Genomic DNA, 26,194 nt, shown 5'->3' on the forward strand with positions numbered 1-26,194 from the left:
GATACCCATGGGCTTAGCACTCTTTAAGATTATTGAGAATAAAAAAATTAGGATTGATTGCGATAATAATAATGTCAAATTTTAAGTTTTTTTCATCAATTGGAAGCATATAGATGGGAAGTGCCATGAAAATGGGATGTTAAAATTCAGTGTCATTTTTCAGATAATGTTATGCTCATTATGTGTTGCCAACTGAGTATTTTAAAATATTGAATTGTTAAAAAATATATAATTAAGTTATAATTTGGTAAATTATTTGTTCCTGGATTTTAGCTTTCCAGTCACTACATTAGCAAAAAATTCATGAAGGCAAGTGGTGAGAATGTTGCATCCTCAGGAGTACTTTCCCTCCATGCTTGGCTTTAGTGGGTGCTTGAGACAACCCATGCTGTTTATACAATCATAGCTTTAAGTGCTACGTCTTTATTTCACATTAGAAAAGTTCATTTTCTAAATCAGCAAGGAATTGTGATTTAGCTTGGGCTTTTAAAATATGCTTTTACTAGGAGTTGTTTCATAAAAAGCATCCAATTTGTATGTATAACCTAAAAAGTCATGTCTCAGTAACTTGAGCGACAAAAAGAAATAGATTACTTCATAGGAAAGGGTATCTAAATATAATAACTAAAAAAAGGAAAAATTCCCCGATTTTAATTGATCAAGTGTAGAAAATCAGGAAAAGAGGAATATTTATTATTTGTTTGCTTGCGAAAGGCTTCTGAGAAACCGGAGTAGAAAGTTAAGTAGCATTATTATTTTCCACATTTTTATATTAGCAGGGTTGGAACAGCAAAATAGTATGTACATTTTTCTTTTATAAGTATTCCAACCACCAAAAAACTAAAATAAAATAAGACTTACTGTCCCAGGATTGTAGAGTAATTAAAATTGGTCTTGTTGATAAACTTTAGAATTATGTGCCTGAGGACCTACATTCTGACCAGTTGTGTTTTAATCTCTGGTTGTTTAAGTTCTCTGAGTCTTAATTTTATTCTTTTTCAAAATGACTATAATAATAATCTCTGCCTATGAAATGACAGAAGTAATAAATTAATATTTGTAAAGTACTTAGCATCTGGCACAGAAGTGCTATGTAAGTATGTAGTCAAGAAATCCATTTGCATAGTTGTAACACTGCTGTTTGAGAGCTGAGGACAAAAAGCATTATGTGGTGATTTAAAATTTTTATCTTGGAGCAAAATACGTCTTTCCATCCCTGTGTATTAAGTTCATAATTAATGGAAATAAGAAGAATGACTTCCTTTTTCTTCTTGCCCCAAAAGATAGATAAAGGTAATAGTCACTTTTACAGTTGGAGAGATACTATAATCCCATTCATAGATTGCTGAAGGTCAAATCCTTTTAGTGCCTCTTATCATCTGTATAACTGTGCATGAGTTACCCAGAAAATACTTCTCAGTTATAAAATTTGTATAGTCATGGTATCCATTTCATAAGGTAGTTATCAAGAGTAAGTGAAGTAGTAGATAAAAAGTTCTTAGAAAGTTCCAGTGCATAATGAATGCTCAGTAGTGTTGGAATTTTCTCTTTTTCCCCTCACTTGATGAGCATGAAACTAACCTTGGAAATTATACTTTTATCAGCAAGGAAACCTAGAAGAAGAAGGTGATTTTATATAAGTTCACAAAGAAGTTACAGTATTGCCAAGGCCAAAAGTGCAATTTTTAAACTCATAGTTGATATTTTTTTCTATTTTTTCAGTAGCCTTCTAACCAGTTTCTTGCCTCCACTCTCCAGTTTGTGTTAGAGTGCAACTCTGAGTATATTATCATTTCTCAAGAAATCTTCAGTGGTTCATCAATGCCATAGAACAAGCCTTATAGTCTATCTTGATTTTTTTTTAACTAAAAAAAAAATCCTGAAAGAAATATTGTTTGATATAAATTGAAAAGAAAGAATTTATTTTAGTTCTGATACTTTTCTGGGAATATTCTCTATGTAATCAAGGACAGAATAGTCAGCACTTCCCAGAAAACTAGACTGTTTGGAAGTACAGTTGACCTTCTTTTTCTTTCACTCACTATTGAAGGACTAGCCACATTTTATGTAATACTTATTTCCCCAGGTTAAGGCAAAAGTTAATCAAAATTCTTCAGAAAATACAGTGGGTAAAAAGCAAGAAGATACTTCTCCAATGAAATCTAACAACCAAGAAATCACTACTCTCTCAGGTTCTCATCCTCCCAGACCCAACAAGCATCAAGAAATCTGGTCTGTGTTAGAGGCTGTTTGGATTACAATATATCAGAACAGGTACTCAATTTCTAAGAAATTTTGAATATTACAATCTTCCATCATTACTGTTATTCAGTTAGTGTTTGGGTTGTGAGTTTAATGAACTCGATTATCTTATTGAGGATCTTTTGTCAAATTGTACCTTAAAAATAGTGATGCTTAAATAGGGGCATATATCAGAATTACTTAGAGAGTTTAAAAAATATATATGCCTAGGCTGAATCCATAGAAATTTTGAATTAGTAGGACTGAGGTGAAGCTGAGATAGTACTTAAAAATATTTTTTAAAAATTTCTCCAGCCTGACTTGTTGTGTCGCAGTGGATAAAGTGTTGACCTAGAAATGCTGAGGTTGCTAGTTCAAAATGCTAGCCTTGCTTGGTCAAGGCACATATGGGAGTTGATGTTTTCTACTCCTCCTCCTGCCTTTCTCTCTCTCTTTCCCTCTCCCCATCACCTCTGTAAAATAAAAAAATTAAAAAAAAAATTCTTCAGGTGATTCAGTTGTGAAACTTTGATGAGAAGCATTGCCTGTGTAGTGGAACTCACCTAGATTGGCTGAATTAATTAGCAGGATACAAACATTAATAAATTTAAAATAATTTAAGAAGAGGTCAGTCTACGCTGGGGAAATTCTGTAAGATTTTTTTAAAAGGAAGATACTTTTACATAAAAGGAGGAAACACCCTGGCCGGTTGCCTCAGCGATAGAGCATTGGCCTGGCATGTGGAAGTCCTGGGTTTGATTCCGGGCCAGGACACACAGGAGAAGTACCCATCTGCTTCTCCACCCTTCCCTCCCTCTCTCTTCCCCTCCTGCAGCCAAGGCTCTATGGGAGCAAAGTTTGCCCGGGCGCTGAGGATGGCTCTATGGCCTCTGCCTCACAGGTGCTGGAATGGCTCCGATTGCAGCAGAACAATGCCCCTGATAGCCAGAGCATCACCCCTTGGTGGGCATGCCAGGTGGATCCCAGTTGGGCGCATGCAGGAGACTGTCTGCCTGCTCCCCCACCCCCACCCCGCTTCTCACTTCAGAAAAAAAAAAATCAGCCAATGAATGCATAAATAACAAAGCTTTGTTTCTCTCTCTCTCTGTCTCCCTCTCTCTCTCTTTCTCGCTCTCTCTTTCTATCTCTCTTTCTTTGTCTCCTTTCTCACTGTCTGCCTTCTTTTTCTCTAAAAATCAATTAATGAAAAGAAAGTAAATACTTAGGAATAAATTTAACCAAAAAGGTACAAGATTTTTACACTGAAAACTATAAAACATTTATGAAAGAAATTTAAGATCTAAATAAATGGAAAAACCCAGTGTTCTTGGATTGGAAGACTTAATAAGAAACTTGGAAGACTCACACTTCCTGATTTCAAAACTTACTACAAAGCGACAGTTTTCAAAACAGTGTGCTACTGGCATAAATATAGACACATGCAATAGAACTGAAAGTATATTTCAAATCAGTTGATTTCGACAAGCGTGCCAAGACCATTCAATTAGGAAAGAATGGTCTCTTTAACAAATAGTGCTGGGACAACATGCCTGACCAGGTGGTGGCGCAGTGTATAGAGTGTTGGACTGGACACAGAGGACCAGGTTTGAAACCCCAAGGTCACCAGCTTGAGAGCGGGCTCATCTGGCTTGAGCACGGGGTCACTGGTTTGAGTGTGGGATCATAGAGACCACATGGTTACTGGTTTGAACCTCAAGGTCGCTGCCTTGAGCCCAAGGATGCTGGCTTGAGTAAAGGGTCACTCGCTCTGCTGTAGCCCCCTGGTCAAGGCATATATGAGAAAGCAATCACTGAACAATTAAGGAGCTGCAATGAAGAATTGATGCTTCTCAACTCTTTCCCTTACTGTCTGTCTGTCCCTGTCTGTCCCTCTCTCTGACTCTCTCTCTGTTTTTGTCAAAAAGTAAAAACAAAAACAAATAGTGCTGGTATCTGCATTATGAGAAATCAGTTATAAATATATTATTTTACACATTAGAAATGAAAATGCTTGAATTGCAGTTAATATGCATGTATACCTATGAGTATCTTTCCTTTTTCTCTATTTCAGCACAGATGTATTTCAAAGGTTGGGCTCAAATTCAGCTCTGACTTTCTCGAAAATGGCATCATTTGAAGAAGCATTTATATATCTTCAAAAGTTAATGGCAGCTGTGAAGAATATTCGTGAAGGAATTCAGAGGTAAATATGAATTTTGAAGTTTTATTTACTTTTTCTTCTAGGCTTATCAACTTTTTCTGAGTTTCTCTGCCTCTCTCTCCCTCTCCCCCTCCCTCTTTTACCTCTTTCTCTAAAATCAATAAAAAAAAAATTAATTCAATCTCCTATACTAAGTGTGTTAGAACACTTGAACTACCAGTAGAGGGCATCATTAATAAAAAGTTTGCTCATTTTAGTATTCATTAGTCAAAAGGAAACTATTAAAATTGCAAATTTCTCCTTTTAGATTATAGGCATTTAAGTCAAAATTAATAGAAGTTAATAATTATGTTAGCTTATTAAGTGTATTTATTAGCCAAGATAAAAATGTACAGCTTTGTGGACAGACTAAAGATTTTCTAAAGGTTGTTTTTATCTGAACACTAAACTTAGTTTTATTGTAATAAAATATACATAATATGGGATTAATAATATTTACCATTTTTAAACATATATACTTAAAAATGTATTAATATAGTATTAAATACATTTATAATATTGTGCACCATCACCACCAAATATCTTCACAGTGCTGTTCATTTTGTATAACTGAAACTATTATCATTACACAGTAACTCCTTATGTCCCCTTGCTCCCCAACCCCTGGAGCCACCATCCCACCGTCTATAATTTTGATTACTCTAGATATATACACAAAAGAATTGAAAACAATGTCTAAAAGAGGTATTTGCATATTCATACAGCAGCATTATTCATAATAGGTAAACAATGGATGCAACCCAAGCGTCCATCCTTGGATAGATAAACAAAATTGTGTATATATACAATGGAATATTATGCAGCCTTAAAAAAATGAAATTTCAAAGACAATAAACAACTTCAAGATAGGCAACCATGTTTTGATTTATTCTGTAGCTCTTAAAATAATATACATTTGAAAAATTAATATACATCTGATAAATAGTTATTGTTACAGATTTTTCTTAAAAGGCCAAATGTGGATATATTTATAAATAAAAATTAGCCATTTACTGAAAAGTATTTCATTTTCTCTAAGGACTAATTCCTTCATTCTGTTTTTCTTTTTAAAAGTTACCATTGAAGGGTAATTGTAGGACTTGCAGTCAAAGAGCCTTTGTCTTCTTACTGTTATAAGAAAAAAAAAAAGAGAACACTATAGAGAGAAGGCTGCCCTCTCAAGAATGTTTGTGTGGGGAATTACTGAGGCATGAAAGTCCATAAACTTTCTTTCCATTTTATTTTCTGTGGATTTCCAACAAGCTTTAATTGTAGTTAGTAAAAGTAGGCAACTTTTTTTTAATCCAGCCAAATTCCATTCTCAGAAACGGAGTGTTCATAGGATGTAATGAAATCTAAATTCAACCCTAAATTGAGTGTATTTTAATAAAGATTGTCTACTCTGTTTGTGGCTCAGTTTACCTCAGGCATTGTTTGAGGGTAACAAATTTAGTAATCAATCCTGTGATGTATATCCTAGTTCTAAGAAATAACTTGTCTAGTTTTATTCTGATTATATTAGTACTATACCTGAATTATGCTGACCTGCCAAGACCCCTTCTTATTAGAATATAATTCTGTGCTATTTTGTCAAATAAGCAACTGTTTACATTTGGAGAAAATAACTTCTTTCTTAGAAACTTAAAATTCTGGTGTTTCATCACAGAAATAACTTGTAAACTAGTTTGTTTAAAAGTAGCAATTAAAAAGTTGAAAGGAGAGGCTCAAATTAGTGAATTTTATGGTATGTAAGTGTACCTCAGTAAAACTATTTAAAAAATAAAGCCAGATTGGGAGTTAACAATTTTTCCAATTATTTGTTAACTGGAAAACTAGGATGATGTATTTCTTTTATTTCTTACCTTGAATGACTTGTTGCTTTTAGATCAGGGGTCGGGAACCTGTGGCTTGCGAGCCAGATGTGGCTCTTTTGATGGCTGCATCTGGCTCGCAGACAAATCTTTACTAAAAAAAATTGTTAAAAATATAAAACATTCTCATGTATTACAATCCATTCATTTCCTACCGCTCATGTTCATGTTTGCGTGTGGCTGGAGCCAATTACAGCTGTCCTCTGGGACAACAAATTTTTGTTGGATAATGTACATGGGTCATTGTGAGGTCAGGAAGTAAACTTCCCTCCTTTTAATCAAGTAGTCAGCTAGCTAATTGCAGAAACCCTTTTGACGAAGAAGATGGCTAAAAGAAAAAAAGATGAGGAATATAGTACTTTTCAGCAGGAATGGACAGAGGAATTCGCCTTTGTGGAGAGAGCAGGTTCTGCAGTGTGTCTAATATGCAATGATAAAATTGCATCGATGAATCGGTCAAATATAAAGGGGCACTTCGACACATACCATACTACATTTGCATCGAAATATCCAGCAGGGGACAGCAGGAAGAAGGCATGTCAAGAGCTACTGTGCAGAGTGCAAGCTATCGGCAGCAACTCTGTGTTTGGACCCAACAAGGTGACTGGAATTCGGCTAGGTTTGCTGGTGCTTTAGCAATTGTGAGAAACGGAAAGCCATTCACAGATGGGGAGTATGCCAAAACATTCATGCTTGATGTTGCCAAGCATGATGTTGTTTCATTTCAAGAAAGTCTGGATTTCGTTCAGACAAAATGATAAAATTCTTTTCGGATAAAGACAAGATAATCAAACGAATAAAATACATGCCTCTGTCAGCAAGAACTGTTCACGATCATACCATCATGATGGCAAATCAAATTGAGGCAACACAAGTGAAGGACATAAATGCAGCACCATTCTTTTCTCTCACTTTGGATGAGTCAACAGATGTAAGCCATTTATCCCAGTTCAGCATGATTGCAAGGTATGCTGTCGGTGACACACTACATGAGGAAAGTCTTGCTGTTTTGCCTATGAAAGAGACAACAAGAGGGGAGGACTTATTCAAGTCTTTCACTGAGTTCGCTAAAGAAAAAAATCTACCAATGGATAAACTTATTTCAGTGTGTACTGATGGTGCTCTGTGCATTGTAGGGAAAAACAGAGGATTTGTAGCGCTTCTTTGTGAACATGAGAAGAGACCCATCCTACGTTTTCCTTGATCCTACATCAGGAGGCGCTTTGTGCTCAGATGTGTGTCGAGCAACTTGGTGAAGTGATGTTACTGGTCATTCGGGTGGTCAACTTTATTGTTGCCCAAGCTTTAAATGATCGCTAGTTTAAAACACTGCTGGATGAAGTTGGGAATAATTATCCTGGTCTGTTTCTGCACAGCAATGTGCGTTGGTTGTCAAGAGGGAAGGTGCTCGGCCGTTTTGCAGCTTGTCTGAACGAAATCCAGACTTTCTTGAAATGAAAAACATCAAGCATCCTGAGTTAGCTAACACTGAGTGGCTCCTGAAGTTCTACTATTCGTGGACATGACTGAACATCTGAACCAGCTCAATGTGAAAATGCAAGGCGTTGGAAATACAATCTTTTTTTTTTTTTTTTTTTTAATTTTTTTAAAAATTTATTTATTTTAGAGAGGAGAGAGGAGAGACAAAGAGAGAGAAGGGGGGAGGAGCTGGAAGCATCAACTCCCATATGTGCCTTGACCAGGCAAGCCCAGGGTTTCAAACCAGTGACCTCAGCATTTCCAGGTCGACGCTTTATCCACTGCACCACCATAGGTCAGGCTGGAAATACAATCTTATCCCTTCAGCAAGCAGTGTTTGCATTTGAAAACAAGCTGGAACTCTTCATTGCGACATTGAAACAGGTCATTTACTACACTTTGAAAAACTGGGAGAGTTTAAAGATGCATGCACAGCAAGTGACCCTGCTCAACATCTTGATCTCCAGCAGCTAGTGGGCTTCACATCTAATCTCCTGCAGTCATTCAAAGTGCGCTTTGGAGACTTTCGTGAGCGCACTCGTCTTTTTAAGTTCATCACTCATCCACACAAGTGTGCAGTGGACAGCGCCGACCTGAGTTACATCTCCGGTATCTCTGTCAGAGATTTTGAGCTACAAGCTGCTGACCTGAAGGCCTCAGACATGTGGGTGAATAAGTTCAAGTCACTGAATGAAGATTTGGAAAGACTTGCACAACAGTAAGCAGAGTTGGCGAGCAAACACAAGTGGGGAAAAATGAAAAAACTTTTACCTGCGGACCAGCTGCTTGTCAAAACTTAGAACACGTTTCCCATCACATACCACACACTGCAGCGTGTGAGTATTGCTGTACTGACAATGTTTGGCTCTACATATGCATGTGAGCAGTCTTTCTCACGTCTAAAGAACGTTAAAACCAACCTACAATCATGTTTAACGGATGTATGTCTCAACGCCTGCATGAAGCTTAACCTCACCATGTATCAACCAGACTACAAAGCCATCAGCAAAACCATGCAGCACCAGAAGTCGCATTAATGGTAAGAAGTACTTTATTCATCATTGGTTAGCAACAGCATAACAACGTTATTAAAAAGAATTCAGAGACTTACTGTACTTTACACTTGATCTTAGCCAAAAGGCCAAGAAGTGATAGACTTATTGTACTTTAAAAGTGTTGGTCTTACATAAAATGCAAATATTTACTTTTATTTAGTGTTAAACATATTGTATGGCTCTCATGGAATTACATTTTAAAATATGTGGCGTTCATGGCTTTCTCAGCCAAAAAGGTTCCCGACCCCTGTTCTAGATCAATGACTGATTTTTTTAAACCAGGAATGTTAATTTTATCCTCTAGTAAAGTACTTTCTTTTGTGCTATTCAGCTTGAAATTTATAAGGCTCTTAATATAAAACATCTTATTTCATCTAATTTTCTCTTCTTTTTTTTTTTTTTAAGTGAGAGGTGGGAAGGTAATGAGACACTGCATGCACCCCAACCAGGATCCACCCAGCACCCCCTGTCTTGGGCCGATGCTCTTACCCTCTTTTTGGATATTTCCAAAGCTGTAAAATTGAATAGGTGTAAATTATTCTATTTTACTTATAGTTTGTTTACACCAAGTTACAGACTTAGAACACATTACTCTTCCCCATTATCTTTCTAACAGTTTGGTTTAACCTACCTATATAGCTTTGTTTTCATTTTTTTAAGCAAGTTATTTATGGACCCTTCCAATGTATTATATTAGCCTCTCTCTCTTTCTCTCTCTCTCTCTTTTGGTTAGGAGAGTATTTGTATTTTAAAATTGCTTGTTGGGAGAAAATTTTTTTCCATGAAATGGTATTATTTAGATTTTTGTATATTCTTAAAGATATTTTGTATGTGTCTCATTAAAGGGAATTTAGTCCTTTTGAAAATTTGACTATATCCTGAAAAATTATTAAAAAATTTAAAAAAAAATATATTTATTGAATTTAGAGAGAGAGGAAGAAGGAGAGAGAGAGAGAGAAAGAGACAGAAACATCAATCTGTTCCTGTATGTGCCCTGATCAGGGATCGAACACACAATGTTGATGTATAGGGATGATGCTTTAACCAATTGAGGTATCTGGTAAAAGCTCTCTCACAATCTAATAAAAGCCAAATAGATTAAATATCCAATAATAATATTGAGATCATTTAACTCTAAAATTATTGACAATAACTCTGACAGTAGTAAGCATTGGCAAGGATAAGAGGACCTAAAGACATTTTTTTAAGAGGGTTTATTTAAGCCAGACTGCCCACATATACTGGGAGCCAGATATCAAATGTTCCTAGAGACACTGTTGTAATTAAAAGGCACTTGGAATTTAAGAATTAATTGAGGTGGCTTGATTTCTCATTAGTTAGATCTTTTTGTACTTATTTTGTGGCTTGAAACTCTTTGATGTTAATAATTGTTACTATTATAATTGATATATAGTGCTTGCTGAATACAGACACTGTTATAAAGACTTCTCGTATAGTAGCTCACTTAATTCTCACAATCACCGTATGAAGTATGGACTGTTACCATCCTCATTTAACAGATAGGGAAAATAAGTCAAGCAGAACTCGCCCAAGGTCACACAGCCCAGCAAACCCACGCAGATATCGCCAGTTACCACTATACCGTAATGAAAGGACTTGCTTTCCTTTTTTTTTTTTTTCATTTTTCTGAAGCTGGAAACAGGGAGAGACAGTCAGACAGACTCCCGCATGCGCCCGACCGGGATCCACCCGGCACGCCCACCAGGGGCGATGCTCTGCCCACCAGGGGGCGATGCTCTGCCCATCCTGGGCGTCGCCATATTGCGACCAGAGCCACTCTAGCGCCTGAGGCAGAGGCCACAGAGCCATCCCCAGCGCCCGGGCCATCTTTGCTCCAATGGAGCCTCGGCTGCGGGAGGGGAAGAGAGAGACAGAGAGGAAAGCGCGGCGGAGGGGTGGAGAAGCAAATGGGCGCTTCTCCTGTGTGCCCTGGCCGGGAATCGAACCCGGGTCCTCCGCACGCTAGGCCGACGCTCTACCGCTGAGCCAACCGGCCAGGGCTCCTTTTCTTTTTTTTAAAAAAAACAACCCCCCAAAAACTCTTCATCTTGAAAGAATTAAGAAATATTTAGTATAAGAAAATAAGAATAACTTTACTTACAGAAGGAGAAATATGTTCTTTCATCTTCTTTTAGTTTTTCTTTGTTTCCATTTGCTATTTTTGTGTTTTTCTGTTATTTATGTTATATTTTTGTTATTTTTATGAATCAGTGTTAGTAATATTATTACTAATGCTTTTTGATATAATGCTAGGCTGATAGTTCAAACAGCATTATTTGAATTTAGTCACAAAATCTTTTATTAGGATATGTGTCTGATAGTTTAACTGGTTGTCTGGATTGGTTTAACTTTTCTGTGGGAAGTCTTCAAGCTTTATGTTCAGCTTAAAAGATAGGGACTATAAATGTACTTCACGTTTCTATGTAGCTTTTGAAAAACCTGTATTGTAACTCAAAACATGAACTGTAATTTCACAGGTTTGATTAATTCGTGATAAAAGTATCTGTGTAAATAAGCAAAAATATTTTAATAAACTGATCTCTGTTGAATTAAGCTCATGGTTTTATAATTTTTAATGGATAAAAAACAAAAAATGTAAACATTCTAATAAGATTTATTCTACAACAAGTTATGTCTCAGAGTATGGGTATGTTTTTCAAGAAAAGTTCCATTCATTTTCCTTTGTTTTTACTTTATTTTTTAGGATTTTGGCCCCCAACAGTAGTTATCAAGATGTTGAGACCCTCTATAACATCCTAATCAAGTATGAGGTATGAGAAATATTTTTAAATGTTTACCATCTTTCCACCATAAACAAATTATAATATAAATTAACATGGAGAGTTCTAAAATGTAATGGAATGCTACTGAATTGATATTTACTTTAAATTCTTGAGTGCCACAGAAGTTTACCAGCAACATAATCAGTTTGTATGTTTTTTTGTTCTCTTAGTAAAAGCATACAGTAGAATCCTATAATAATACACTTTCTACAACATGGAATTGTTTGTCATCAGGGGTGCCTTTGCCACTTTCAACAGTTAATTTCTTCATTGTGTGGATGTTGCATGTTGTTTAACATTCCTGTCCTTCAACTATTACATGTCAGTAGCTTTCCTGGTCACTGTGACAGCCAAAGACATCCCCCCACCTCACCTCTCCAGATGGCCCCTGGGTGGGGGAAGGACCACCCCCTCTGGTTGAGAACCACTGATTCCTGAAAAGGAAAGCTATAATTTGATTTCCTCTATAGCAGCAGCATAGACCCTGGAGTAGCGCGTTTGTAAATTAACCTGCATGCTTTCCTCATCCTTGCTGATCCCAGGGGAGTATTCTCTCCATCTGCAATTTCTGTTTGCCTAAAGCTCTTTGCCTGTGTTCCTGTATATTCTTTCTTGTCCGGTGTGTGTGGGTGTTAAATTTTAAAATGCTCTACTTGAAGGGTTATGCCTTGTAGTTAGGCCTCAAATTTTTTCTGGAATAAAACTTATTTAAATACAATTTTTCACTTTTATTGCTGATTAGCTTTTTAACTTACTGTGTGCAATATGTGACATTAAGAACCTAGTGACTGAGTGTTCAGTGTTGGTTCTGCCACCTATTAACTAAATGAATGCTCTTTGAAGAGTTAATTTTCTTTTTTTAAAATTAATTTTAATGGGGTGACATTGAACAATCAGGGTATATAGGTTTAGAGAAAACATCTCCAGGTTATTTTGACATTTGATTATGTTGCATACCCATCAACCAAAGTCAAATTGTCTTCTGTCACCTTCTATCTGGTTTTCTTTGTGCCCCTCCTCTCCCTCTCTTCCTCCCCGCCCCCTGTAACCACTGTACTCTTGTCCATGTCCCTGAGTCTCATTTTTATGTCCCACCTATGTATGGAATCATATAGTTCTTAGTTTTTTCTGATTTACTTATTTCACTCCATATAATGTTATCAAGGTCCATCCATGTTGTTGTAAATGATCCGATGTCATCATTTCTTATGGCTGAGTAGTATTCCATAGTATATATGTGCCACATCTTCTTTATCCAATCATCTATTGAAGGGCTGTTTGGTTGTTTCCATGTCTCGGCCACTGTGAACAATGCTGCAATGAACATGGGGCTGCATGTGTCTTTATGTACCAGTGTGTTTGAGTTTTGGGGGTATATACCCAGTAGAGGGATTGCTAGGTCATATGGTAGTTCTATTTTTAATGTTTTGAGGAACCACCATACTTTCTTCTATAGTGGTTGTACTACTTTACATTCCCACCAACAGTGGATGAGGGTTCCTTTTTCCCCACAGCCTCTCCAACACTTGTTATTACCTGTCTTGTTGATAATAGCTAATCTAACAGGTGTGAGGTGGTATCTCATTGTAGTTTTGATTTGCATTTCTCTAATAGCTAATAAAGATGAGCATCTTTTCATATATCTGTTGGCCATTTGTATTTCTTCCTGGGAGAAGTGTCTGTTCATGTCCTCTTCCCATTTTTTTATTGGATTGTTTGCTTTGTTTGTTGTTGAGTTTTATGAGTTCTTTGTATATTTTGGATATTAGGCCCTTATCTGTTCTGTTGTTTGAAAATATCAACTTCCATTTAGTTGGCTGTCTGTTTATTTTGATATCAGTTTCTCTTGCTGTGCAAAAACTTCTTAGTCTGATGTGGTCCCATTCATTTATCTTTGCCTTTACTTCCCTTGCCTTTGGAGTCAAATGCATGAAGTGCTTTTTATAACCAAGGTCCATGAGTTTAGTACCTATGTTTTCTCCTATGTAATTTATTGTTTCAGGTCTTATATTTAGGTCTTTGATCCATTTTAAATTAATTTTAGTACAAAGGGACAAACTGTAGTCGAGTTTCATTCTTTTGCATATGGCTTTCCAGTTTTCCCAGCACCATTTGTTGAAGAGGCTTTCTTTTCTCCATTGTGTGTTGTTGGCCCCTTTATCAAAAATTATTTGACCATATACATGTGGTTTTATTTCTGAGCTTTCTATTCTATTCCATTGGTCTGAGTGTCTATTTTTCTGCCAATACCATGCTGTTTTGATCATCGTGGCTCTATAATATAGTTTGAAGTCAGGTATTGTAATGCCCCCAGCTTTGTTCTTTTTCCTTAGGATTGCTTTGGCTATTCGTAGTTTTTTATAGTTCCATATAAACCTGATGATTTTTTTGTTCCATTTCTTTAAAAAATGGCATTGGAATTTTGTTGGGAATTGCATTAAATTTGTATATCGCTTTGGGTAATATAGTCATTTTGACTATATTTATTTTTCCTATCCAAGAACAAGGAATATTTTTCCATTTCATTATATCTTTTTTTATTTCCCTTAACAATGCTTTGTATTATTGTTTTCATTATATAGGTCCTTTATATTCTTTGTTATGTTTATTCCTAGGTATTTTATTTTTTTGTTTCAACCATGGAGAGGATTGTTTTTTTGAGCTCGTTTTCTGATTGTTGGCATATAGGAAGGCAATGGACTTTTGTATATTAATTTTGTATCCTGCGACCTTACTGTATTGGTTTATTGTTTCTAGTAGTCTTTTTGTGGAGTCTTTGGGGTTTTTGATGTATAGGATCATATCATCTGCAAAAAGTGAAACCTTAACTTCTTCTTTCCCAATATGAATGCTTTTTTTTCTGTCTCTTGTTTTATTGCTCTGTCTAGAACTTCCAGCACTACGTTGAATAAGAGTGGAGAGAGTGGACAACCTTGTCTTGTTCCTGATTTTAGGAGAAAAGTCCTCAGTTTTATGCCATTTAATATGATGTTAGCTGATGGTTTATCATAAATGGCCTTTATTATGTTGAGATATTTTCCTTCTATGCCCATTTTGTTGAGTGTTTTAAACATGAAATGATGTTATATTTTATTGAATGCCTTTTCTGCATTTATTGATAAGATCATATGGTTTTTGTTCTTTGTTTTGTTGATACGGTGTATTACATTAACCGTTTTACGTATGTTGAACCATCCTTGTGATTCTGGGATGAATCCCAATTGATCATGATGAATTATCTTTTTAATGTGTTGTTTTATTCGATTTGCTATTATTTTGTTTAGTAATTTAGCATCTGTATTCATTAGAGATATTGGTCTGTAGTTTTCTTTTATTGTGTTGTTCTTGCCAGGTTTTGGTATGAGGGTTATGTTGGCCTCATAAAATGTGTTTGGCAGTATTGCTTCTTCTTCAGTTTTTTGGAAGACTTTGAGTAGAATAGGAACCAAGTCTTCTTTGAATGTTTGATTGAATTCACTAGTATAGCCATCTGGCCCTGGACTTTTATTTTTGGGGAGGTTTTCGATAGTTGTTTCTATTTCCTCCCTGCTTATGGGTCTGTTTAGGCTTTCTGCTTCTTCATGACTCAGTCTAGGAAGATTGTATTGTTCTAGGAATTTATCCATTTCTTCTAGATCAGCGGTTCTCAACCTGTGGGGCGCGATCCCTGCTGGGGTCGCGCCCCACAGGTTGAGAACCACTATTCTAGATTGTTAAATTTGGTGGCATACAGTTTCTCATAGTATTCTACAATAATTCATTGTATATCTATGCTGTGGTGATTTCTCCTCTTTTGTTTTGGATTTTGTTTATATGAGTCCTTTCTCTTTTTTCCTTAGTGAGTCTTGCCAAGGGTTTGTCAATTTTGTTGATGTTTTCAAAGAACCAGTTCCTTGTTTTATTAATTTTTTCTATAGTTTTTCTGTTCTCTATTTCATTTATTTCTGCTCTGATTTTTATTATTTCCTTTCTACTGCTGGTTTTGGGTTGTCTTTGTTCTTCTTTTTCTAGTTCCTTAAGCTGTAAAGGTAAGTGGTTTACTTGGGCTTTTTCTTATTTGTTCATATAGACCTGTAGTGATATGAACTTCCCTTTTATCACTGCTTTTGCTGCATCCCAGGGATTCTGATATGTCATATTGTTATTTTTGTTTGTATGTATCTTTTGATCTCTGCTTTTATTTCTTCTTTGACTCACTCATTTTTTAGAAGTATGTTGTTTAGTTTCCACATTTTTGTGGGTTTGTTTACCTCTTTTTTGCAGTTGAATTCTAGTTTCAAGGCTTTATGGTCAGAAAATATGCTTGGTATAATTTCAATCTTTTTGAATTTGTTGATGTTATTTTTGTGGCCCAACATATGGTCAATTCTTGAGAATGTTCCGTGTACACTAGAGAAAAATGTATATCTGGCACTTTGGGATGAAATGTCCTGTAAATGTCTATCATATCCAATTGTTCTAGTGTTTCATTTAAGGCAATGTTTCTTTATTGATTTTCTGTTTGGATGAATGATCTATAGCCGTCAGTGGTGTATTGAGGTCTCCAAGTATGATTGTATTTTTGTCGGTTTTTGTTTTTAGGTCAGTCAGTAGCTGTCTTATATATTTTGGTGCTCCTTGGTTTGGTGTGCATATATATTAAGAAGTGTTATGTCTTCTTGATTCAGTGTCCCCTTTATCATTATGAAATGACTGTCTTTGTTTCTGATTACCTTAGCCATCTTGTAGTCAGCATTGTTAGATATGAGTATTGCTACACCTGCTTTTTTGGGGGATGTTATTTGCTTGGAGTATTGTTTTCCAACCTTCCACTTTGAATTTGTTTTTATCCTTGTAGCTTAGATGTGTTTCTTATAGGCAGCATACAGTTGGATTTCCTTTTTTAATCCATTCTGCTACTCTGTGTCTTTTTATTGGTAAGTTCAGTCCATTTACATTTAGTGTAATTATTGACATTTGAGGGTTTCCTATTAACATTTTATATATTGTTTCTGATAGTTTTGTATCTTGTTTGGTACTTCTCTTTTTTTTTTCTATCATTTATTTTTGTTTGGTTGTAATCCATACTTCTTTCCTCTCTTACTTCTTTTTTCAAGCCCTGTGCTTCTGTGGTGGTGTTTTCAGGGGTGGTTACCATTAAGTAATGGAAAGGATACATATCATGTTCATTGTAGTACATTATCTCATTGCTTCTGCACTCCATTCTCCTTTGCTACTGTTAATCTTTGTCCTCCCCCCTCCCCTTTTTTTTTGTTGTCACAGATTAATCTTGTTTTTATTGCGATCTTAATGGAGCTTTTACTTGTAGTTTTGTTCTTTGTGTCTGGTCTAAAAAAACCCTTTAGTATTTCTTGAAGTGAGAGTTGTCTGGTGATAAATTCCCTCATCTTTTCTGTATCTGTGAATGTTTTTATTTCTCCTTCGTATTTGAAGGATAGCTTTGATGGGTATAGTATTCTTGGCTGGAAGTTCCTCTCTTTCAGAACTTTAAATATTGGGGTCCACTCTCTTCTAGCTTGTAGAGTTTCTGCTGAGAAATCTGTTGTTAATCTAATGGGCCTTCCTTTATATGTTGTATTCTTCTTTTCCCTGGCTGCCTTGAGAATTTTTTATTTGTCATTGGTTTGTGCCAATTTCATTATGATGTGCCTTAGAGTAGGTTTGTTAGGGTTAAGATAACTCGGTGTTCTGTTTGCTTCTTGAATTGAAGGCTTTAGTTCTTTCCACAGGCTTGGGAAGTTCTCGTCAGTTATTTGTTTGAATATGTTCACCATTCCATTTTCTTTCTCTTCTCCTTCTGATATACCTATTATTCTTATGTTGCTCTTTCTGATGGAGTCAAACAATTCCTGTAGGGCTTTCTCATTTTTTTTAATTCGTGAGTCTCCTTCCTCTTCTCTCTGTAGTTCTTCTAGTTTCCTGTCTTTTATATCACTAATTCTCTCCTCTATCTGGCCTGTTTTATTGGCTAAGCTTGTTACCTCGTTTTTCAGTTCATGTATTGAGTTTTCATCTCTGTTTGATTTGTTTTCATAGTTTCAATTTCCTTGGTGGTGTATTCTTTCTGTTCATTGAATTGTTTTTTGAGCTCCCTAAGTTGCCTTGCTGTGCTTTCTTCTATATCCCTGAGTATTTTTAGGACTTCAGACTTTAATTCTCTGTCATTTAACTCCAAGGTTTCCAAGCTATTGAAACTTTTTTAATGTAGATTTTTCCTCATCTATCTACATCTCTTTTTTAAAGACAGTTTTATTTATTTATTTATTTATTTATTTATTTATTTATTTTAACGAAGACAGAGAGAGAGTCAGAGAGAGGGATAGATAGGGACAGACAGACAGGAACGGAGAGAGATGAGAAGCATCAATCATCAGTTTTTTGTGGCGACACCTTAGTTGTTCATTGATTGCTTTCTCATATGTGTCTTGACCAGGAGGCTACAGCAGATTGAGTAACCCCTTGCTCAAGCCAGTGATCTTGGGTCCAAGCTGGTGAGCTTTTTTTTTTGCTCAAACCAGATGAGCCCACACTCAAGCTGGAGACCTCGGGGTCTTGAACTTGGGTCCTTCCGCATCCCAGTCTGAAGCTCTATCCACTGCACCACTGCCTGGTCAAGCACTACATCTCTTTTTTATTCATGATATTCTATTTCTTTTTCCTTAGTGGTATTTGAAAGTGGCATTTTCTTAGTGACATTTTCTTTTTCCTTAGTGGCATTCCTTAGTGGGATGCAGCAACACTAATAAGAGTTGATATAAAAAAGAAAAATAATTTTGAGAAAATGCAGTGAAAAACTGAAAATTCAATTGTGCTAAGTGGAACAAAAATATGTAGAATGGAGGGCCGGAGTTGAGGGGAGGCGACAGAGGCAAAAAACGAGGCAAGATCCCACAAAATGCCACAAGGAAAAAATTTGGATCAAGAATAAAATAATTTGTTTGTAAATGATGGTTGAAGGAGAGAAATAGTGTAAGAGAAGAGAAAAAAAAAGAGAAGAAAAATGAAAATTCTACTGTATTGAGTGGAACAAAAACTACATAGAAAGGAGAGCTAGAGTTGGGGGAAATGCTAAAGAGGTAAAACGCGAAGTAAAAAGCACACAAAGTGCCACAAAGAAAAAATTTGAATCCAGAATAAAATAATTTGTTTCGTGGGTGAGATTTGAATGAGAGAAAAAGTGAAAGAGAAAAGAAGAAACAAAAAGAAAGAGAGAAAAGAAAAAAAAATTGAGTTAAGTTTTTTGGAATGCAACACTCATTAAAAGAAGAATGAAAAATGTAACACCTATGGGTAATAAAGTTCAAAATGAAAAGAGAAGATTAAAACGGAAAGAGTATAAAATGACCAAGGTGGAAGAGAAAAAAAAATACAAGAAAAAAAATGGAAAATGCTATAAGACTAGATTTTTCCTGGTTTTGAGAGGTTATCTTCTTCCTTTTTCTTCCTTCTCTCTCTTTTTGGTTGGTGGCACTGTACCCCAGGTTCTGTCCCTGTGGCACTCTTAGGCTGAGATTTGCAGTTGATGTGTCACTATGATGATGACATAAACTAGGCCTCAGTCCTGTTGGTAGGCAGGGCTTGTTAGTGTTTGCAGGCTCTGACAATGGGAGAGTCTGTTTTCCCTGAGCCTCTTCCTAAATCTCTTCTTCCTGAACCAGCAGCCTGGGGATCCAGCTGTGAAGTTGCCTATCCACTGCCTGGAGAGTGAGGCTCTAAGAGCTGCCAAATCCCCCCTTTATCCCCACTTAAAGCAGGGTTCTGGGTAAGACTTTGCCAGCCGGAGCCACCAGCATAATCAGGCAGGGCTGGGAGCCAATTGCTTTTCAGGTGTCTTTTTATGAGCCTCCCAGCATGTCTAGTATGCCTCAGCATTCTACGGGTCTACTGTCCCCAGGCTTTTGGCACTTTGTAATCTATATTGGCTGACAGGAAGATGCCCCAGTCACTGCCTTCAGAGGAAGAGGTCCTAAAAGCTGCCAAGTCCCTCCTCCAGGTTCGTTCATAGCACAGCTGTTTGTATGAAAGCTTTGTCAACCAGAGCCACCAGCACAAGCAGACAGAGGAGTAAGCTGATTTCTGGTTCTAGTTAAATTTGCCTCAGCGCTTCGTGGTTGCTCTTCACAGGCTTCTCCCTTTTTGGGAAGCCTACAGCTCAGCCCGCCCAACTTCTGCAGTGTTTTCTGAGGTCTGTTCTGTGTGACTGTACTTTTTAACCTGTATTGGCTGGCTGGAAGTTGCCCCAGCCACTGCCTACTGAGCAAGAGGCCCTGAGAACTGTTAAATCCCTCCTCTAGGTCCCCTTAAATCGCAGGCATGGGAAAGAAGGCTTTGTCATCCAGAGCCACCAGCATAAACCCACCAGGCAGTGAGCAGACTGTGGATTAAACTCCTCTCAGCACTCAGTGGATCTGCTCTCCAGAGGCTGTCTGTGCGCCCTTCCCCCCACCACTTTTGCAGTTTTCTTTCCTGGAAATGTGCTTTGTTTGCCTGTATGGCTGGCAGAGGCGCTGTGCCTGAAGGAAAGCCGGCTCTCCACGTACCTCCCACATGCTGCCGTTTGGTGCACCGGGATTACACAGAGACTCTGGTCACAGCCCACACAGAGGGTCACTACTGACAGTCTCCGACCCAGCCCCTCGTCCAGGATTGCAGGCACCCATGCCCGAGGTGCCAGGTGGATCCACTCGCACACTGCCCAGGCTTGCCCATTGGGAGACCTGGAGTAAACAAGGCAACTACTCGCCCACGTCTGCTGGGGTCTGCGACTGGCGTTAGCTCTGCGTGGGCTGAGCTGTGGGCACACTTTCTCCTCAGCTTGAACATCTCTGCCCTAGCCCAGCTTTTTCCACACTCTCAGCTCTCCCTTTCTCTCAGTTTCAAGTGAAAACAGCCCTTGTTCAGGTCAGTGAGGAAAGCAGAATACTCCACTCTCCATCATATTTCCCTCAGAGTGGATTATATATTCAGCCACCTTTTCGCCCAGTCGTACCTTTGTTTGATATATGTGTATTTCAGATGCTCCTGTGATTGTTTTTCTGACTCTAGTTGAATTTGTTTAAATTTCAGGGAGAGGTTTCGGGAGCACCCCTTATGGTGCCATTTCTCTGACGTCACTCCAATTAATTTTCTTTGTCTCAGTTTTTCCATCTGTAAAATGAGAATAAAATCAGTATATAAATTCTAGTAGTCTTTAAAACTAAATAACTTAATAAACATATATAATGTGCTCCAAAGAGTACCAGACACAAAGTGTTCAGTGTTAGATCCCTGGCCTCCTAGCTCAGTTGGTTAGAGCGTGATCCCCATATACCAAGGTTGCAGTTTGATCCCCTGTTAGGACACATTCAAGAATCATCCAATGAATGCATAAATAAGTGGGACAGCAATGGATGCATCTCTCTCTTCGTCCCTCTCCCTCCTTTTTCCTCCCTCTTCCTCCCTCTCCCTCCTTCCCCCTCCTTCCCCCTCCCTCTCCCTCCTTCCCCCTCCCTCTCCCTCCCTGCTCCTTCCTCCCTCTCTTTCTCTCTCCCTCCTCCCTATTCTTATCTCTCAAGTCAGTAAATTAAATAAATAAATAAATAAATAAATAAATGTTTGATTTTTAAAAAAATTTTATTTATTGATTTTTGGATAGAGGAGGGAGAGAGAGAGAGAAAGAGCAGGAGAGAAAGATGGGGGAGAAGCAGGAAGCATCTACAAGTAGTAGTTCCTTCCTGTATATGCCTTGACCAGGCAAGCCCAGGGATTTGAACTGGTGACCTCAGCGTTCCAGGTCGATGCTTTATCCACTGCACCAGCACAGGTCAGCAATAAATAAATGTTTATAAATCAAACTTTTTCCTAAACAGATAAATGTTTTTACATAGTTTATAATCTTTACATTTAAATGACAGTGAAGGTTATTCAGTAATAACTTTCGCAATGGTCAGTCTTAGTATTCAGATTTTGTTAGAGTCAAGCACATGACTTTTTTTTCCAGCTTGAATTATTTCTACTATTCAGGATATAAATAAGATGTGGTTGTTTCTGCTTATACCAGTCTACCTATGTGAATTGTATTGTTTTTATCATTTATTTACTTTTCCTAGAAAATAAATATTGAAAATTAGAACTCTTTTACGAGGCTTAGGTAGGCTACTAATTGAAGCATGAATCTGTTTCAGAGGGTACACTTTTTTTGTTCATTTAATCTTTAAAGTGATCATCTGCTTCATTGAGATTTTTCACTAACTCCAGGCCCATCTCACTCTGGTTCTATGAACAGATTAGTTTGTAACAGTAAGATGACTATTTTTGCATCTAGGTCAGTGTTAGTGTTATGCTCAGTGAACTTCAGGTTCTTATTGTTCTGTCCTTTTTATACCAAAACTAGGAACTTGATATTCTGTTCCCTCAGAATATGGGCCACTCTAATTGTGCTTTTATTACTCATTTGATTTAATATGCACTTTAAATATCTATACCTTGGTTTAAAGATTTAAATATCTGTTCGTTTCAGGTAAATAAAACTGTCAACTTTACTGCCCAGGAACTTTATGATTGTGTTTCACAGACTGAGTATCGGTAAGTCATAACTATGAAAATTCACTATCTAGATTCAAATAAGTTTTCCAAGAAAAGCTGAAGCCAGTGGGCATGCATAATGAAGTAGCTGGGGGAAGAATGATTTTTACCATAATCTTCAGACCTCAATTAATCAGCTGTACTTCTATATATAGATCTTTACAGCCAATTTACATATAAAGGTTGTATACATGAGATGTGTGTCAAAAGTACAATGTCTGCCAACCTTCTCCATAGAAGGTGTAGAAAGCCCGCTGTAGATAACTTGGAGGGTAGAGTCCCCTGTAGGATGGTGTGATTAGATGTCTGAAATTATTTTTACTTCATCTTACTGTTGGAATAATTGGGAGTTGTTTTTTGGAAGGGTGGTGGAAGGGCAGGAGGGTTCATAGGTCAAAGCTGAATGCTCCACGTTAAAACAGTTATCTATTTTTCTCTTTTTTGTTTTCTTTTCACTTACAGTATAAGTGATTTGAGCTATGATATTAATAAGCTTCCTCTTATACCCAAAGGGATGATTTTTGAAATCAAATATGTCTAATGTTTTGAATACATTAAAAAATGACAATTGCTGCTCAGCAGGCTTTTGATTACTAGCTTTTAGATTTGTCACTTTGTTTGTTTTGAAGGTATTTGCCCTATTACACTGAACAGTCTCTCCCATATTAGCCTCTGGAGTAGTCCACAGCTCACAGTTTTCAAATAAGCTGCCAAAAGAGGCATTCTTGTGGTATCAGTGGTTCATATTAGACACAGGCCAAATGCATTAGATAAAAGTTTTCCTGTGGCTCCCAGCTGGAAACAGAAGAGTGACTTTAACTCACATGTAGCAATTACTTAAACTGTCTGAATTTCCTGTTCTTTGTTTTTTATTCTAAAGTGTTAGTTGTGAGGAAGGAGCCTGTTGATATGCCTGACACCGTATTTTTTGCAATACTCACATAACTAAGTAGCTGAAGACCATAAATTTTTTTATAAGTTCTGATAAAGCAAGGAATTAAGGTTTTAGATTGAAAATAGCTTTGACCAAAAGTTGAATTCCATGCCCTGGCCGTATAGCTTGATTGGTTCCAGCGTCGTCCCAAAGTGTAGAGGTTGCCAGTCCAATCCCCAGTCAAGGCATATACAGGAATAGATCCATGTTCTTGCCTCTCTCTCTCTTTCTTTCTCTCTTCCTTCCACTCTCCCTCCCTCTTCCTCTCTCACTGAAATCAGTAAAGTGAATTTTGTGACACTGGAGAGCCTTGGTGTTGTTCATATCTGGAGTTTCTGTCTTCATATATAGTGCTTCTGTCTAATATAGTTTGTATGTAGACTCTTGGGCGTAGCTTTTGCTCTTGTTGGTGGGGTCTGTCTGCGTACTGTTTGCCCTGAGCAGACAAGCAGTTTGCTCAGAAAATGCAAGTTGGTAAATTAATGGGATTATCAAACAGATGACCAAACATATATCTTGTGTGGTATCTTTTATATGCATGAGAAGTAAGTTAAGAGCAGGATGTAATTCACTTTCTTTGCCTACAAGTATTCTGACATGTTTACAAGGCAAGTACCTAAGGTCATTTTTTCTATATGAAATACAAATTGGTTTGTGACGTCAGCCTCATCAAGTACCTGACATATCTCTGGTAGTGATTTAAGATTACATTAAAGCTGTGGTCCCAGGACCAGTGTCAGCATCTCCTGGGAAGTTGCAAGAAATGCAAACTCCAAGGCCCCACCCTAGACCTTTCAAATCAGAAACTCTTGGGGTGTGGCCTAGCAATCTGTGTCACAGGGCTCCCAGGACATGTTATAGTTTGAAAACCCCTGTTTCAAATTAATGACCCGGTCTGTTCAAGAAGCCTTAGACAAGAAAAAGCCATGGAGAAAAATAACCCAGAAATCAAATTTAGACCTTTAATGCTTCTGTTTTAGTTAGAAAAGAATTACATATTTTGGTGTTTCTAGTTGCAGCAATGCTTTGCAGTAAACTTGACTCCATTATTTGTGATAGAAGATGATACAGAAGTATATACTTTTTTCTTTTTTTAATTGAGGTAAAACTGACATAACAAAATTAACAATTAACCGTTTTGAAGCATACAACTCAGTGGCACTGAGAGCAATCACTGTTGTGCAACCATCACCTCTGTCTAGTGCCAAGACATTTCCATCACTCCAGCAGGAAATTCCATACCCGTTAGGCAGCCATCCCCTGTTCTCCCCTCCTGGTCCTGAACCCAGGCAACCACTAATCTGCTTTCTGTCTCTATGAGTTTATTCATTCTGGGTGTTTCTTAAATTGAATCATACAACACAGGACCTTTTGTATCTGGCTGGTTTTGTTCACTTAGAGGTTCATCTCATGATAGCCTGTAGTATCAGCACTGTATTCTTTGTTATGGCTTAATAGTATTCCATTGTGTGTACATACCACATTTTGTTTGTCCTTTCATCTGTCTTTGGACATTTGGACTGTTTCCACTTTGGGGCTAGTGTGAATAGTGTTGCCATTGGTTTATAAGTATTTGTTTGAATTCTTTCAATTCTTTACACTCGGGGGGGGCATATAGCTAAGAGTAGAATTCCTGGGTCAGATGGTAATTCTGCATTTAACTCTCTGAGGAGCTGCCTGTTTTCCATAGCAGCTGCTCCGTTTCACCTTCCTGCTAGCAGTATACAGGGGTTCTGATTTCTCTACATTGTCAACATTTGTTTTTTCTTTTTTGATTATAGCTATTCTAGAGAGTATGAAGTTTAATCTCGTGATTTTGATTTGTATTTTTCTGATTACTAACAGTGTGGAGCATCTTTTCATATGCTTGTTGGCCATTTGTCTTCTGTGAAGAAATCATCTGTTCAAGCCTGTTGCCCATTGTTAATTGGGTTGTTTTTCTTTCTGTTGAGTAGTAATAAGTCTTATTAGGAATCTGGCTCTAGGACAGATCTGATGTGTGATCTTTCAGGCCCGACCATTGGCAGTGATGTGCTTTCTTTGGCAGGCTCCGCTGGGGCAAGCTGCCCTCCCTTCCCAGGTTTGTGCCCAGACAGTGTGCACAGCCTTCCGGCAGCCTTCCTGTGGGTTGCAGGCAGTCACAGGCCCTGCCCTGGGCAGCCCTGTCCACGTGTATACCTGCATTCCGAGCCCAGGCAACTTCATTTGGAGGCCTCTTTTTGGGGGCTTTGGCTGAGGCACCTCAGCTGAGACTGCTTTTTGGAGGACTTGGCTGAAATATTCTCCACTCTGAACCAGTGCTTTTCTGCTCCTAGGTCTTCTCCTTTGCTGTGGTCAGAATGTTTATGTCACCTCCCAAGTTCATATGAATATCCTATTGCTCAATGTGATGATCTTAGAAGTCTGGGTCTTTGGGAGGTGATTAGGTCATGAGGGTGAAGCCCTCATGAAAGGGATTAATGCTCTTATAAAAGAGGACTCTCACCACAGTGTAGCTATGCTGGCACCTTGATCTTGGACTTCCCAGCCTCCAGAATGGTTAGAAATTTCTGTTGTTTAGAGCCCACGCAGTCCCTGATAATTTTATTATGGAAGCCTGAATGGACTAAGACACCCTTCTTCCTTCTCTTAGTCGTTTGGGTCCATGAAGAGGCAGGAGTCTCAGTTTGGGGCTCCTGATTAATGAGATGATGCCGCTGCCTGCACTGCCCATCGTCTGACCCTTGCCTGGCATCATTCTGTGAGGGGAGCTGGCACCTGTCATTTGGCTTCTTGCTTGCAGTGTCACAGTAAAGGAATTAAGTCTTATTACTTTCAGTTTGACTTGTTGACTTTGCCAACTAACTTGGTACCTGGCAGCATGAAATGTTATATGTTCTGGATATTAGACTCTTATCAGATATATAATTTGCAGATATTTTCTCTCATTCTGTAATGTAATGTCTTTCAGTTTCTTGATAGTATCCTTTGTAAATTGGCCAACAAGCATATGAAAAGATGCTGAACACTGTTAGTGATCAGAAAAATACAAATCAGAATCACAGTGA

At 37.6% G+C, this 26,194-nt stretch overlaps 1 protein-coding gene across 8 annotated transcripts in view; it reads left to right on the forward strand.

Annotated features, from left to right (window-relative positions):
- Positions 1-26,194, forward strand: part of SWT1 (SWT1 RNA endoribonuclease homolog) — a 79,243-nt gene that overhangs the window by 43,048 nt on the left and 10,001 nt on the right. For all 8 annotated transcript variants that reach the window (XM_066261338.1, XM_066261332.1, XM_066261333.1 and 5 more), the window contains 4 exons: positions 2,087-2,274; positions 4,313-4,444; positions 11,572-11,638; positions 22,149-22,213. In XM_066261338.1, the coding sequence (XP_066117435.1) occupies positions 2,087-2,274; positions 4,313-4,444; positions 11,572-11,638; positions 22,149-22,213 (452 nt within the window). The remainder of the gene's footprint in view (positions 1-2,086; positions 2,275-4,312; positions 4,445-11,571; positions 11,639-22,148; positions 22,214-26,194) is intronic.

Source organism: Saccopteryx bilineata, chromosome 2 (assembly GCF_036850765.1).
Source record: "Saccopteryx bilineata isolate mSacBil1 chromosome 2, mSacBil1_pri_phased_curated, whole genome shotgun sequence".
NCBI lineage: Eukaryota > Metazoa > Chordata > Mammalia > Chiroptera > Emballonuridae > Saccopteryx > Saccopteryx bilineata.